General features: G+C 36.8%; 1 protein-coding gene across 1 annotated transcript; it reads right to left on the bottom strand.

Moving 5' to 3' along the window:
* Nucleotides 1-3500: 3500 nt before the first annotated feature.
* On the bottom strand, nt 3501-15637 carry LOC139145434 (short-chain specific acyl-CoA dehydrogenase, mitochondrial-like). The gene is given in 11 exon segments (XM_070716616.1): nt 3501-5439; nt 5837-5893; nt 6318-6494; nt 7774-7808; nt 7811-7829; nt 9135-9305; nt 9633-9784; nt 10613-10724; nt 12435-12584; nt 12855-13003; nt 15553-15637. Coding segments are annotated over 11 exon segments (1245 nt in total). The 5' UTR covers nt 15614-15637; the 3' UTR covers nt 3501-5277.
* Nucleotides 15638-15932: the final 295 nt, after the last annotated feature.

The following is a 15932-nucleotide window of genomic DNA, read 5'->3' as shown; positions in this document are numbered from 1 at the left end:
ATGCGGTTGTGTTATTGTTGCAAAAAACCTTCATGGATTTGCAAAGCCAACTTTACCAAATTTGAATTCATTCATGAAGTTACGGCATTTCGTGGACACCGATCCGGATGAATAGTGTTACAGCAGGACTTGGCAATTTCATTTTTTTCTTCCTTTTTTTCTTAGGAAATTTTAGATGGCAGCTTCAGTGGTTTGTAAAGGTCCTGAGTGAGATATTAAATGCTTTAATATCCTATTGTGAAACTTTCTTTTTTCCCGAGTGCAGATACAGGCTTATTAGACATTATTTGTGTTGATTTTTCCAGTTATGATCAAAAATTAATTATGAATATTTATAAATTATTAATATGAAAGTTACAGAATAATAAAATCTTGCTTTTTTACAAACAATGTCTTTTTTGAGTAAATACCTTCTGGAAATCCGATTGTTGTATAATTATGATCATTAATAAATTATGATTATGATTGATAAAAATCATATTTTACACATTGTAATCTGCTTATGTAAACAACCCACTGGAAACCCGTATTTAGTTTACAATCTACGCTAAAATATACAAGTGGCACCAATATGCATGTTCAGTCTACGGCGAAAGTTACGACACAGTGTACTGTGTAGTAACTTTCGCCGTAGACTGAACATACATATTGGTGCCATTTGCATATTTGCTATGGTTGTAAAGTGCATTGTTATTGTTGAAAACTGACTTCTGGTCCAGACTTGAATTCAAATGTAAACAATATTCATGCATTTTACACATATAGACGCTAAGTTAAGCTAAATAGTGGGTGTTTTAACATTATTTGGGGAGAAGAATAAGAGGTTGCAATTGATTTATAAAATAACAATGAAAAAACCATCGAAAGTTAGCAGCACTGGGGCTTTAATAGTTTCTAATATGAATAAGGTTCTGGGATTTTTTTAGCACTGGGAATCTATCAAAAAGGAACCTAAGTCCTTGGATACTTAAAATATTGAAAATATGCTATAAACCTATTTATAATAACGACCCATTTAACATTGAAAGTCTATTTTAATAGGTGCACCTGAATGTGTTAAAATGCTTCACAAATATACTATAACACATGTATGAAGCTTAGCAAGACATAACAGGTGTATAGGTACATTTTTTGCTCACGTGTTCACACACGTGAGCATATGGTTTAGCCATGTCTGTCTGTGTGTGTGTGTGTGTGTGTCTGTGTGTGTCCGTATGTCTGTATCCCCATTATCTCAAAAACGGCTGAACGATTTCAGTCAAATTTGCTAGACATCTTCAGAATTCAAATGGCTAGAACTGAAAAGGTTTTGGTGGGCGTGGCTTGCATACTTTTTGTTAATTTGCATAATTAATGATTTTAGAGAAAACAGATATACATTAAAACAACTGCACACAATTTGATGAGATTTGCTACAAATGTTGATCACACCAAGATATATCAGCAGTGGGAACCATTAAGGGGTGACGTGAAAGATAGTTGCTAATTTGCATATTTAATGAACTTTCCTAATTAGGGATATATATCTGATTTGACACGATCAAAATTGACCAAACTTGCTACATGTATTGAAGATACTATGATACAATATTATTGAAAGTCATTTAGCATTTTCTCTTCAGGTAATTCCTAATTTGCATATTTAATGAACTTTCCTATATTAGGGATATATATCTGATTTGACACGATCAAAATTGACCAAACTTGCTACATATATTGAAGATACTATTATACAATATTATTGAAAGTCATTTAGCATTTTCTCTTCAGACAATTCCTAATTTGCATATTTAATGAACTTTGCTAATTAGGGATATATATCTGAATTGACTTGACCAAAGTTGACAAAACTTGCTACATGTATTGAAAATCATAAAGCATTTTTACTTCAGTTAATTCCTAATTTACATATTTGATGAACTTTGCTAATTAGGGATGTATATCTGAATTGACTGGACCAAAATTTATGAAACTTGCTATATACATTAAAGACACTATGATACAACATTATTGAAAGTTATTTAACAGTTTTACTTCAGCCAATTCAGAATTTGCATATTTAATGAATTTTCCTAATTAGGGATATATATCTGAACTAACTTGATTGTAGTTGTTGAAACTTGCTATATACATCAAAGATACTGTGATATAACATTATTGAAAGTCAAAAGACATATTTTTACTTCAGCCAATTCCTAATTTGCATATTAAATGAATTTTCATAATTTGGGATATTTATCTGTATTGACTTGATGAAACTTGCTACGTACATTAAAGACAGTCATTAAGCATTTTCTCTCAGCCAATTCCTAATTTGCATATTTAATGAACTTTCCTAATTAGGGATATATATCTGAATCGACTTGACCAAAGTTGACAAAACTTGCTAATTTTATTGCATATACCATGATACAACATTATTGAAAATCATTAAGCATTTTTACTTAACCCAATTCCTAATTTACATATTTAATGAACTTTGCTTATTAGGGATATATACTGGGATTTACTTGATCAAAGTTGGCAAAACATGCTATGTACATTGATGATTATACCAGGTATTAGGTCAAAACAATATCAAAAGTCATTTCACATTTTCATGTCAGCTCATTTATAATTTGCATGTCTAATGAGCTTTCACAGCTCGGCATATATGGCTTGAAGGACTTGGCCAATGGTAATTACACTTGCTATATAAAGTGGAGATACAATGACAGCAGTCAAAGAACTTTAATATTTTTATTTCAGCTTATTACATATTTGTATACTTCATGACCTAATCGGCAGTGATTATTGTTCATTATGTTGATCATAATACTTTCAATGAAGTTGTAAAAATGTGGCAAAGGTTCAATTTTACACAACTGCAATATATAATGAAACACGTGAGCATTTTCAGTTCATATATGGACATTTTATGATAATGGCATATTTGTGTACATCTCACATATGGTAGAGCATGTTACTCCTATAGACTTTGGAGTAAGAGACGTGGATTCGCAGAAAGTAGATTAGTTAAGATCATTGAAGTTCTATGGTAGATACAGAGATACAGTTTGAAATCAGATGTGTCAGTTTCTCAAGTGATGAGTAACAGCATTTCTGGTTTTAGTTTGCGACAGTTAATTGGGAAGCTTTGTCAGATTACGCCTAATTTGTCACTTTCAGTCAATCTCGATGGTAGCAGGGTAAGCTAGGACACCCGGTACCACCACTAACGGTGGTTCAAAGATGAACCTATCGTTAATGTCATTTGCTATTTGTTTCTTAGACCTGGTAAATTCTTTATTGACCTTGAATGATACTGATTATTGGACCAGTTTTGATGTCTTATCATTCTTAATGATAAAAGTATTCTGAGCAGCTGAACCCCTTAGGTTTAACTCAATTTGTGAAATTCATCAGGGTGGGCCCAGTGCTGTCCAGTCGTTCTAATTCATACATCAAAAACATAATTATCATCACACAGGTTCAGTTGGAACTTTTTCACAATACATTCATTTCATTGCTCTCAAAATTTTATTATCAATAACTCAACACCTTTAAACAAAACAAAATGACATCACACACTGCTTTAATTAATTTTTATAGACATCCCCATCCACATCTGTAAAAAAATACTGATGATAAAAGAATTGCACTCAACTTTAACAGATTTTCAGAAATACGAGCCCGAACTTTAATCCTTCCATTTAATTATCCTGTATGCCATCTTTCCGGGACTTATTATGAAAATTAGATGGTCGTTTTCAAAACCAAACATGGATATTTTGAACAAAAAGAGTTCAGGCTTATTTTTGGCCACTTTGAATTCAAGTTATGGGTCAATTCGAAAGAAAACAGCTCAAAAATATAAGCATGATCCCTGATATATGAGCCTGAAGTTTCACAAAGTCAAAAGATGATAATTTTGATAATTTTACGGGCACTGCATCATACAGGTAGTGAAAACCTTTATCACTCTCGCCTCTACATCAAATGACAAATCTCCCAGTGTAGCAGATTCTCTGAAAAAAATTGTGAGCTGATGTTGGCGGTTTGGTAGAGCAGATGTTACCTGTTTTGCATTACATTTTAAAAGACACAAAGACATCAATGTTGAATCATGTTGTTGAATTGTTTTCAGTGTCTTAAGTGTGCAAGGACTGATAAATTGTACCATGATTTGGTATCAAAGAAAGGTTTACTGGGGGGTAGGGGGGGTTGTTGGTTCAGCACCAAAACAAAGGAATTAAAGTGCATTTAGAAATTTCTTTGATCAACAAGCCTGGCTAACCCCTATACTGAAATCTTGATCACTTTCAGTGTTCCACATTTCTTTAATATGGATAAATTCTGTGCATCATGACAAAATGTACCGTAAATGTAGGAAAGACCCAGATCAACCATTCCCCAGCAACAGCAAAGTGCCCCCTCAAGCTATAGTCAAATAAGACATGTATAGGTACAAAAAGCAAATGTGGAAAATCACCTGAAAAAATTGTCAACAGTTTAATCCTTCGAAAGAGGACAATCAATATTTAAAAAAACAGTGAGCTTTTGGCTTCAGCTGTCATTAAATTTTTCACCCAACCACAGTATCCTGAACAGACAATTATTCTGCTCATCCCTGACTTTCCATTGCAACCTTTCACTACACCCTGGTAATGGGTACCTGGATACTTAAACCGACAGTGTTGTATTGTAGCAAGAGGTAGGTACCAAGACCAAAATACTTCTTTGTTTCTTGTGATATTTAATAGAGAAACCAAATTTTACGCAATTCTCTTGACAAAAGATTCAAAACTCCTACATTGACAAGAATTTTGAAGTCAAATCAAATAAAATTGGGAAAGACATTTTTGCATTGTTGGTGCAATAGAAATTTCCCTTACCAATGACCTTTAATTAATAACGATACTGTACTTGTGTCAAATTCATCACTTATCGGTATGATATTAAGGTTAGCACCTGTTATTTCACTGACACAGATAGATTACTCGTCATATCAAGTTGTTGTCTAAAGAACATTCTGTATTCTAACATTTTGGCATTTGTACTTTTATTCATGGGGTGAACTTTTTTCTAAAGTTTCATCAAGTTGGTTACCACACAGACAGAGTGAATGTTTCTGTTGCTCTTCTATCGTGGTTTTTGCATTAAAATAACCAAGTTGGTTACAGCCACGATAGAAAACAATTATACTATGTGCAATTTGATTGGATGACCTCACAAAGATTTTATCTCCGATTTTATGCCCGACGCTGAATCCAAGGCCATTCTTGGACAGGGTTTTCTTTACCACGCCATTTGCTGGTATTCTTTAATCATGTAACCTGCGATGACCAGTTTTTGTATTTCACTGGTTCCTTCGTAGATTTCCGTTATCCTGGCATCCCTGTAGTGTCTCTCTACGGGCATATCCGTGACATATCCCATTCCACCGAGGACTTGCATTGACTGTGGGGGATGGAAAACAGAAATTTGAGGCATTGATATTTTGTGCAGAACGGTTGCATGGCTTTTAACATCTAGCTGATGTGAGCACACGGCACTTCCAGTTAATGTAGAACACACCCCGGGTACAGATATTCAGACTCTATAAATTTTTACAAGACATTAATCTACCACTTGTGTGGGCTCATTGTGAAACTGTGTGTCTAGTTTACCTATTGCCGACAGTATAAAACAAACCACTGTAAGTCACTTTTCGTTAACGAAGTGTATGCAATATACAAAGTGTACATGAAGGTCTCTGGGCAAAACATCAAAATACACATTGATTACTTAAATCAGGATTTGGGTTTATCATGGACAGCAAGGTTATAGATGACGATATAAATATAAATATCATTACCTGGTGGGCTATCCTTGTTGCTGCTTCAGACGCCGCTAGTTTAGCCATTGCTGCCTCCTACAGCAAATAATACACAAAACATCAATGCATTGTTATTTTTCAACAAAACTGTCTTCAAATTTTTTTTAAGTATCTTTGTTGGTACTTTTGGAAGCAAAAAAGAAAGACAGACAATATTTCAAAATGGTCTGTAACAGTCAAAGGCGAAAATGGGGAGAGAGAGGAAGCCAAGAGCTAAATTTGTGCGCAGACAATGAAAGCATAACAACACTCTTGTATTTACCAGCATACATAAGTACAGCTTTCTACCCAATGACATAACATTCTCACTCCCATTTCCCTCTCTACAGGTCTACGCAAGCCACACAAAACGAGAACAGCGAAGAACAAAGGGTGCATCTGATTATGGTAAGATCGGCATACAGTATACTGAAAGCGACAGCGGGTGATCTTACAGAAGTTATATAAATGGAACAGCTACCTTGGCGAATGGTTTCCCAGAATCTTTTAACATGGCCGCTTTCCATGTCAGCAATCGAGCGCTCTCCAATTGCACTTCCATGTCGGCCAGTTTCAGCTGCACGGCTTGGAATTTGGCGATTGGCTTGCCGAACGCTTCCCTTTTCAGAGAATACTCTGCCGCACAGTCCAACGCAGCCTGAAATGACAGAAGTATATTGCCATTTAATTAATATACCGTACTACAGTGCATTTCAACTAGGTACCGCAACTCAGTATATGAGACGAACAAATTTCAAGTCCATAACAAATGCGTAGCTTGGGAGTCCTGATACATTTCGAAGTCATCGACTCATTGATTAATAGTAAATTGGCATGGAACAGCCGCTTTGTCTGGACTGAGAGATACGCTTTATCTACAATGTAATAGTTTCTTTTGATAAAATCTTTAGCTCTTCAACCCTTAGTTGAAATTGTAAAAACAGTTACATTGTAGATCAAATGTTGTGAACTATTTATCTCTCAGTCCAGACAGAGTAGCTGCCCCATGCTGGTTTACTGGAGTTAATCAATGAGTCGGTGGCTTTGAAATACGTTGTGACACCCAAGCTAATCGTTTGTATTGTATGTGAAATATGTCAGTCTCATATACTGAGTTTCGGTACCTAGGTGAAACGCACTGTAGATGGTCAGGGGGTAGGGGCGAGTTTAATTACTGGTGTGAAGAGTTGGATGTGAGGTTCCATCCCTGTCACATGATTAGTACAGTCAAAGGTCATCATTGAGGTCACATATGATACAAAAGAGTGCCCTTGCTTGTAAGTAGCCCACTATGAAATGTTCACTTTTTCTGCAAATAGATCATCTCTGGTTGTAAGGCATCACAAACAAACTGGTGACAAAGATAAAAACTTGCTTTGTGTACCATGTTTACTTTACACCAGGTAGAATAAAACATAATACATTGGCGATACTTGGCAATTTAAAGTGTATCAGGATAATTTAGCAAGTTGTGATAAAATTCTGTAAAGGTCCTGAAGGGCTCTTATTGTGAGGCATCTTTTTTTCATTTTCTTTATCAGCCGTGCCACTCAGAAAAAAATTTACTAAACTTTTGAATAAAATCTATGACACAGTCAAAAAGTTTCTCTAAACCATGCATGTTGCAATGATGATGTACGGGGAGAGGTTCTATTGTGAGCCATCCTACATAGGAAAACTCAATCTTTTTTCAAAGATGTTGGTCAATAATTCTGAGGTATAAACAGAGATAAAAGTATTTTTTAAATATTCCAATGACCTCATTTCTTGCAACTCATGACAGCCAAAATATTAATGATTTGCTGAATCTAAAAAAAATCTTTTGTACAAGAAAATGTTCATTATGTACCCTGCAGTCTGTTGACAACTGCTTGTACTGAGTCATGAGTGACTGAACATCTTGCCAGATTCAGCATAAGAATAGTTGGACATTTTACCTGTGCAATTCCTAAAGCTTGGGCCGCGATACCATTCTTCCAGCATCTAGTGTCATCTGGGATGAGAAGAAAGAAACAATATTATGGTAAAACGTGCCTTTAGTGGCAGACTTATACTGTTATTATTAAGAACTTTTTGAAATGCACTACACACAGGTCTCAGCATTGTAAATAACAGAATAAAATTACCAGTACTCTTCAATCCTTGCTGTGAAAACTCATGACAGGACCATTCACAGCCAAGAAAAAATACCGCAATTATACGGAGTCGCTCAAATTTGATCAGAATTGGTACATACCAAGATCAACAATAAGTGTTATTTCTATCTGTTCAGTGCAGGAAAATTATATGTTGATGTTATGACAATTTCTGCACAGTACAACCAGAAAAACAACAAGAAATATTTAAACCAGAAAATTAAGAATGACAAAAGTAAATAAGGTCTGAAACTTTAGATACTGAAGGTCAACTTTAGCAACATGCATAGCAGAGAATCTTTCTACCATGGATGTACAAAAATAGACATCCATATGGTTTCAGCAGATCTGTTAATATGTCACAGTTAATAAACAATAACAGGAAATGAAGAATTAGCTGTTTCAGTTACTGCTACCACTCCCAAACATAATAGGTACCCTGCATACAAATAGGTTAAAGGTCAAAATCCTCTTATTCAGATGTGTGGGCTGATTCAATTCACTGCCACCACTCCTGCACACTTGCAGTATTTCCCTTTTTCTTACCTCATTTGCACATTTTTGACACTGATGTGTTCATTGAACAAATTCACATCTCAACCCCTACATCTACCTGTACACCAAATACTGAGACGGTAGCTTTGGCGGTATGGGAGCCTTTGTGAGTGACGGACATACATCCGCACATACCCACAAATATACAGACATACAGACGCCACTCAGAGTCATCATATAAGCTCTTTTGGTATTTATATATAAAACCAAGTATGAGCTAAAAATGTCTGTCATCTTTTTGCTTTCACTAAATTGTACAAAATATCAAAGTTCCTGAACTTCAGATTTTTGACAACTTTCAAAATTTAGCAGATGGTCAGGATCAGCCTATTATTTTGAACAAAATCTTATCTACCATTCATGACGCACCTTCACATTAAGTACTAAGGTGATGCATGCAGCTGTTCTCAAGATTTTTGTAGTAAACTGACAGACAGACGTACATGTACTGACAGACTAACAGACAGATGCTCATACAACACATACATAAATATAATATATATACATACAGACAGACAGACAGACATACACACATACATACATACTTACATACAGCACACGAGAGCTAACAGTGATTTACAGAAGGGCAAGATCTACTGCCAACTCACCATGGCAATTTTAAAACCTTCTCCTAACTGTCCAAGCAAATTTTCTCCTGGAATTTTGGCATCTTCAAAGATAAGGTAAGTCGTTGATGAAGCCCTTATTCCAAGCTTGTCTTCCTTCTTACCAAGTGACAGGCCATCAAGTGGCTTTGGAATAATAAATGCGCTTATACCCTACGTGTGTTTGACGAATAATATGATATCATAAATGATTAGAACCAGAATAGTAACAACATTTGAAAAGAAGAGGTAAATTAAATTTTGTAGTTAAATTCTGCAGAACTTGATTCCAGAGCTGTCGTGTACAGAATTCTGATGGAAGTCAACACAACAAATTGTAATGTTGGTAAACTATTAAACATGGATTTAACAGACCACAGATTTGTAATTCTATATTTAAAGTTTTTGCGCAGAGAACGTTATCCCACTTGGTATCATCACACATTCATAAAAGTTGACCAAATTGACGTCCATGCAACCAAAAAGGATCAACCTCCCTACCTTGTGTTTCAGAGATTTGTTGGTTGTAGCAAATGCAACTGCCGCTTCAGCCTCATATCCATTTGTTATCCATGCCTTGGTTCCGTTCAGTATCCACTCACGCCCGTTGAGTGAAGCGGTTGTCGATGCTGCCCCTGCGTCACTACCATTACCTGCATAAACAAAAAACGCCAAAACGTTGAAAGCGTCTGCCCATCTGTGCATCCCTCATGGGTACAAGAGGTGCACACAGCATGTACACATCATTCCTTCTTATCAAACCAGCAGAATGACTTCAATCAGCCAAATTTTGTCATTGTGAACTTGGGGCTGATCTTGACTGATAACGAACCAAATACAGTGGTTTGCGTTGGACAGCTGGAAATACAGGAACGTCTAGTGGTAATATCAGCTGACCACAAAGAAATCAATTCTGTGAAAGTTGAAACATTGTCTGGAAGGAGGTCAGACGTTGTCAAACCTACACCACCAGATTGGCACAAAAACAATGCTAGCAAATGATGCGTTATAGACAGTTAGTAGGCTGGATGTATGTGGGTGTGTCATGTAGTTTTAACTACACATGATTCCCCTTTCCAGACCATGTCTCAACTTTCGCAGAGTTGATTTCCTGGTTTTTGATTGATATTACCGCCTAGACAATAATTACACCTGACAGTGTTGGCAACCCCTCAATTTAGACAGTATGTCTAGTTCCCGTGTTGCCGGCAGTTCAACGCAAACCAATGTAAGCCCAGTTACTATTTGCGTATACAAATAACGCTCACCAAAACATAGTGTATGTCAATTTCTGAGATCGTCCACTCTAATATCACGAAATAGTATTATCTTCTCAGGATTCTGCTACACTTTATCGCTTTGTGGCTTTGATAATTGAATCTCCTGAGATATACCATGTTTTTTTTTCTTAAAAACTGTCTCTGCACACCTCTATACATTTTTCAGCCCACTACTTTGTTACAAAAGAAGACACTGCTTACCTGGTTCGCTGAGTCCAAAACAGCCTACCCTGTCACCGTTGATAAATGGAACAACATACTTTTCATGTTGTGCTTCATTTCCAAAGTCCATTAGTGGTCCAAGATACAGACTCTGAAACACATTAATTATATGTACTCTAAATTAACGCTGACCTAATACAACTTAGTATGTGGGATTGTACCTTTGAACCACTGAAATTTCATTTGCAATATCCTGTAGCACTACTGTATATTTACTTCAATGCATATCACCATTGAAAAACAACACCTTCTTGCCACCATATTTGATTGTGTTGCAAAACAAATTTATTACACATTGGAAGGCCTCGGCACACAGTTCTTGAGCCAAGATTGAAAACCATCAGTTCGGCAAATCTGACCAATGACTCCTTATGACCTGGTGGATGTATGGATGGACATATCGTTGGCTGCTTGTAGCCACATGTGTGAGTCTCCAAGACTGTGCACTGGAATCAAACATCAGTTCACCTTCCTTTTGTCGGTAGAATTCCCCTCATTTTCCCCATTCATGATGATAAATGCTTTATTACATGCCTCGATGTGAGTACCAATCACTGCGTTGATTTGAATAGGAACATCCGGGATGTTAGCGGGCCGGTGAATGATGTACTGACCGGTTTCCATGGTCACCCAGGCCAGTGAAGCCCTTCGACATTTTCGACGTCAAAGTAGACGCTTAACATCAGATGTAAAATATCCATTCGCTCACTGCTATTTTGACTTTCGTTAAAATCTATTTGATGCTGGTCGATCACGGTAAAATTGTTTGAAAATGCCCAACATGTAACTAAATATCATATAGCATTAAATGTGAAGAGGCATATAATAAAAATATTATTGCCTGCATACATGGGTTTATGTGCCCTCACAGCAGGAGACGATTTGCCCTCCTGGCGTCGGGCAAATTGTCACCTGCTCTCGGGCACATACACCCATGTATTCAGGCCATGATATATAATATCTGTCTGTCACCTCAGACCCACACCAACATCCCTAATGCTTCATGCCACTGCAATGTCAGGACTTACACAGAGGTTAATGGTCAATGAGCTGCATTTCCTCACTATATAATAACATCAAACAATATTTTGTAATTTTTCAAATATGCTGTGAATTCTACCCATGAAAACAAGCAACCTTTCACTGTAGTAGTACATGTACATCAAGGCTTATGACAGAATGGCTGAGTAAATTTGACAGTTTTCATGTTTCACAGAGAACAGACTGCAACATTACAGTGGAGGACATCAAAGGGAGGGGTCATCGGAACTGCGATCAAAGGTCATGTGGGATCCATACGACCAATGTAAACGTTTAATCCAGGGTACATCGGCAATTGATATCAGGTCAAACATGTTCATCATAACTGTACATCATAAAATTTAAATGCTGCAGCTATGTTGACATGATGTACATGGATGTTGTACATAAAATACATTGTTTGTGAACAAAAACGTCACACAGGCGCAGTTCCTACAACCCCTCCCTTGAAGTGACATTTGTTCCCATGGATGTCAACCTTTTATTTCTTTGAGAACTCCACTGCATATACATCTATACACATACATGTCTGCCTTTTTCATCCTATTGGCATGCAGGATGCCATATTGGATACAGCGAACCCTTTCTCATGCATTTTATGTTTTGTTCAAACTTGTACATGCACTTCAAGTTTGTTTTTGTGCTGTAACACCTCCTACACTATGCACAGATAAATGTGCAAATATTTATTTGAAAGTGAAAGAATTAAAAAAATAATGCAAAAGTTGCAGCTCATGGGTTATTCATGACTTTGACTCACATTGTTGACACTCATTATTACGCCACAGGTGGCACAGCCTCTGCTGATTTCCTCCATAGCAATAGCATACGCTAGATAGTCTAGACCAGTTCCACCATACTTCTCTGGTACCGTAATCGCCATCAATCCCAGGTCACCCATTTTCTTCACCTGTGATTGAACCAAACATTGAATGAACCCTTCCACCTCAATGGTTTGGCCCATTGCCATTCTTATACAACGTGACTGTGGACCTATTCACTGGGAATTGGGGGTGAACAGGTCAAATGATCAAAAGGAGTAGGTGAATAAATCTATGTAACTTAGCAGCATTCAAATAAATGTATTTCTTGGATTTCAGAAGAGAGATTCAAATGTTTTCTTTATATATCTAAAACTTTCCATGGCAGGTATTATGTGGAAAATAATTTGCCAACTTACCTGTTCTGTGGGATACCTGTGTTCTTTGTCAATGATTCCAGCAATTGGCTTCAATTCATTCTCAGCGAAGTCTCTGCATGTCTTCCTCAACATCTCATGTGTCTCTGGCAGATCTACCAGTGTATGTGTTGACCTCCGACCTTTGCATGCTATTATTATGGTAAAAATGGATTATTATTATATTATAACTATTATTATTACTGTTGTCGTCATTGTTTCTGATATGTCCTTTTTCTCTCATTAATATGCAAAAATAAATATTTGTCTGCATTTTCCGCAAGAACGACTATACAAAAACCCCTAGTGTTACAATGAATACTAAAGGTCAAGCTCATTTAGGGCTCAGACTACAAGCTGCAACACCAGCCACACATATAACACTAAAATTTGCCTGAATTTCAAGCATGGCTGCAGTAGTGTCATATGTCCCCGTGTGTGCAGCTATACCAGTATTTAGTAACAAACATGAGAACAGCCCTATTAAAGACACTAATTAAGATCAGACTTGAGGTACACATGTGGCCTACAGGGCAGTTTTTCAGATGCTCTACTTTGCACAAACTCTTTCTTGTCTGCTGCTAATTTGGAACTCATTTTGAAGCCTCCAGGCATAACAAGTTTCACCATCTCTTTTTTATTAATATTTAAATTTAACTTTTCTTGCATAGAATAAAAAAAAGTTGCGCTACCATTTGAAATTAAATATTGATAAATTTAGGTTATTTTTGTCTCTCATCTCAAAACCTTGCAAGTGACTCCTACTTGTGTTTATTCTTGATAACAGAAGAGAACGGTTTAACCCGCTCACCCCAATTCCTTGTAAGCTGGTCCTGGTACACCATTTACAACAAAGAGTTTGGGCAAAACCATGGTGGTTAAAGGGTTGAAGCTTTTTCAGGGGCAAGTTTGTTCAAAAGTTTAAACTTTCTGTTTTCGAAGATCACATTGAACTAACCAGCGAAGACTATAATATGTATGCAGCATGAGCATGTATAACTATCTCCGCTGGAGGGTTAAAGGTCATTCTTGCCCTTTGTGATTCAACCCCTTCTTCACTAGTATGCACACGCTCTAATAGAACTCCTAGTATCAAGAGTTTAAGTTTGTAACAACATCCAGTTCAACATGACCACAGCAACTCAAAGTCAAACGCACTTTGTACTCTACATTTTGCACCTGCTTATTTGTGGTTGGATTCCATGATATGTTATATCATACACATGGAGCAAAAAACTGCCTATGGTTGTTATCACGTTTCCATCATCACATTGAAGGTTACAAAGTACTGTATTTTGTCAGTCTTCTTGACAGACAAATGGTAGTTTATTTGCATGTGCCTTGAAATTTGAAACACTTAAACTTTTGCCAAAACTTTCCTCAAAATAATGTTCAAACGTTCTCTTTCAAAATCAAGAATGAAAATGGGGGGGGGGGGGGGGTCTCAAGTTTTGGTACAAGTGAAACAAAGTATCCAATATTTACCAAAATTTCAAATTCAAAATGACCCCACCCCTGTATTTCCTGAGGAAAAATAAAATCTTCGATTTTCAAAAAAAAATATGTTGAAAATTTTTTTCACTCCATGAACTTTAAAATGAACCGGTACATGTACATGTGGTATAATACTAAACAGGTTTTGTAAAAATTTCAGAGTCTGAATATCTGTCCCTGAGCCTGACGTATTCTACCTTAACAGAAGAACAGCCAAGCTATGCACAATGGGTATTCTTTGAATACAAATTGAAGTGCTAAAAATACTCCTTAAAATATAGCTTTGTTTTAATATTGTTTTATCATCAGCCAGCCATGTTTCTTGTCTCTTTCTTAATCTTACATCTATTTCTATGAAATATCGAATATTGTTTGTTTACACATGTTTCTGTTCTATAAAAGAGACACATTAATTATACTCCATGAGTAATTATACTCCATGAGTCCCTGGTGTTATACTGTGGTTCTCTGAAATAATCTTATTTGAGATTGCACCAATATTTCTTTCAGTAATTGTTGAAAAAATAGTGATGACGAAGAGAAGGTATATTGTTGAACGTAAATCATATATGATTATGTTCATTTTGCCCCACACTACACACTGTTACATAATACTACAGCCAAATACAGATGGCGTGTCCATAGCAGGGAAAATTGATGGCTTTTCGATATCAAGCTCTGCCATGCTGACCTAGTTGATATCTGTATTGAAACCTGTCACGACCAAGACACCTGTAGCTGCAATGACGTACAAGCGGTTGAGCCAGATTATAAAATGTGACACAGAAGAATAAACGTCTGAGATTCTGGAAAACCGCCGCGCTAGGCTACCACTGCAGGCGGATCATCGTTTGTTGCGATCCGCTCTTTCCTTCCCTCAAGTTTTCAGTCTCTCCCTTCTCTCCAACAGCATTAACGCTATTTGATTTGCAGGGCAATCCTGATCGGCAAAGTCATCGCGACGTGTGTACCCGACCATGATCACGATTAGTTATGCCAATACAGTATACACGCACTGCTCTATCCCGATACACGTTGGTAAAGTGATGTAACTATCCAGTATGGTATGGTACTATACGCCGGGCTTCGTATTCCGGTTATTATCTATGCTAATATCACTTGATTAAAGAGTCATTGACTGTCACTTTGAGCCAGTACACTAAATCATTGATTCACACAACAAGCATGCGACGAATAAGTTTAGTACCTGTAGTTGTCCGCCTGGTTACAGCAGAAGCTAAACCTCTCAGCACCCGTAAGGCCGCCATTATGACACACTCGCCTGTTTTAACCGCTGGCTGGCGCTGTGTTCAAGGTCGCCGGGTCGGGTCGTCGTTTCAAAAACCAAGCAAGCTGGGCTAGCCTGGCGATACCAGAGGACACGGGGAGGATAACTTTTTAGTTTAGAAAGTTGTTCCGTAGATAGGTGCGCTTTTTAGAAACTGATCGTGTAAAGAGACCATCAAATTGTATATCATACATGTATTCTTGTTTTATTTTTAAAATATCCAAAATTGTTCAATTAAAAATTTAAGAAGTAATTGCCGAGAAAATACCAGATATGAACTGTAAATGCTCATGTGTTTC

The sequence above is a fragment of the Ptychodera flava genome, chromosome 12 (genome assembly GCF_041260155.1).
Source record: "Ptychodera flava strain L36383 chromosome 12, AS_Pfla_20210202, whole genome shotgun sequence".
In the NCBI taxonomy this organism is placed as follows: domain Eukaryota; kingdom Metazoa; phylum Hemichordata; class Enteropneusta; family Ptychoderidae; genus Ptychodera; species Ptychodera flava.
This window is presented reverse-complemented; position numbering and strand designations above follow the sequence as displayed.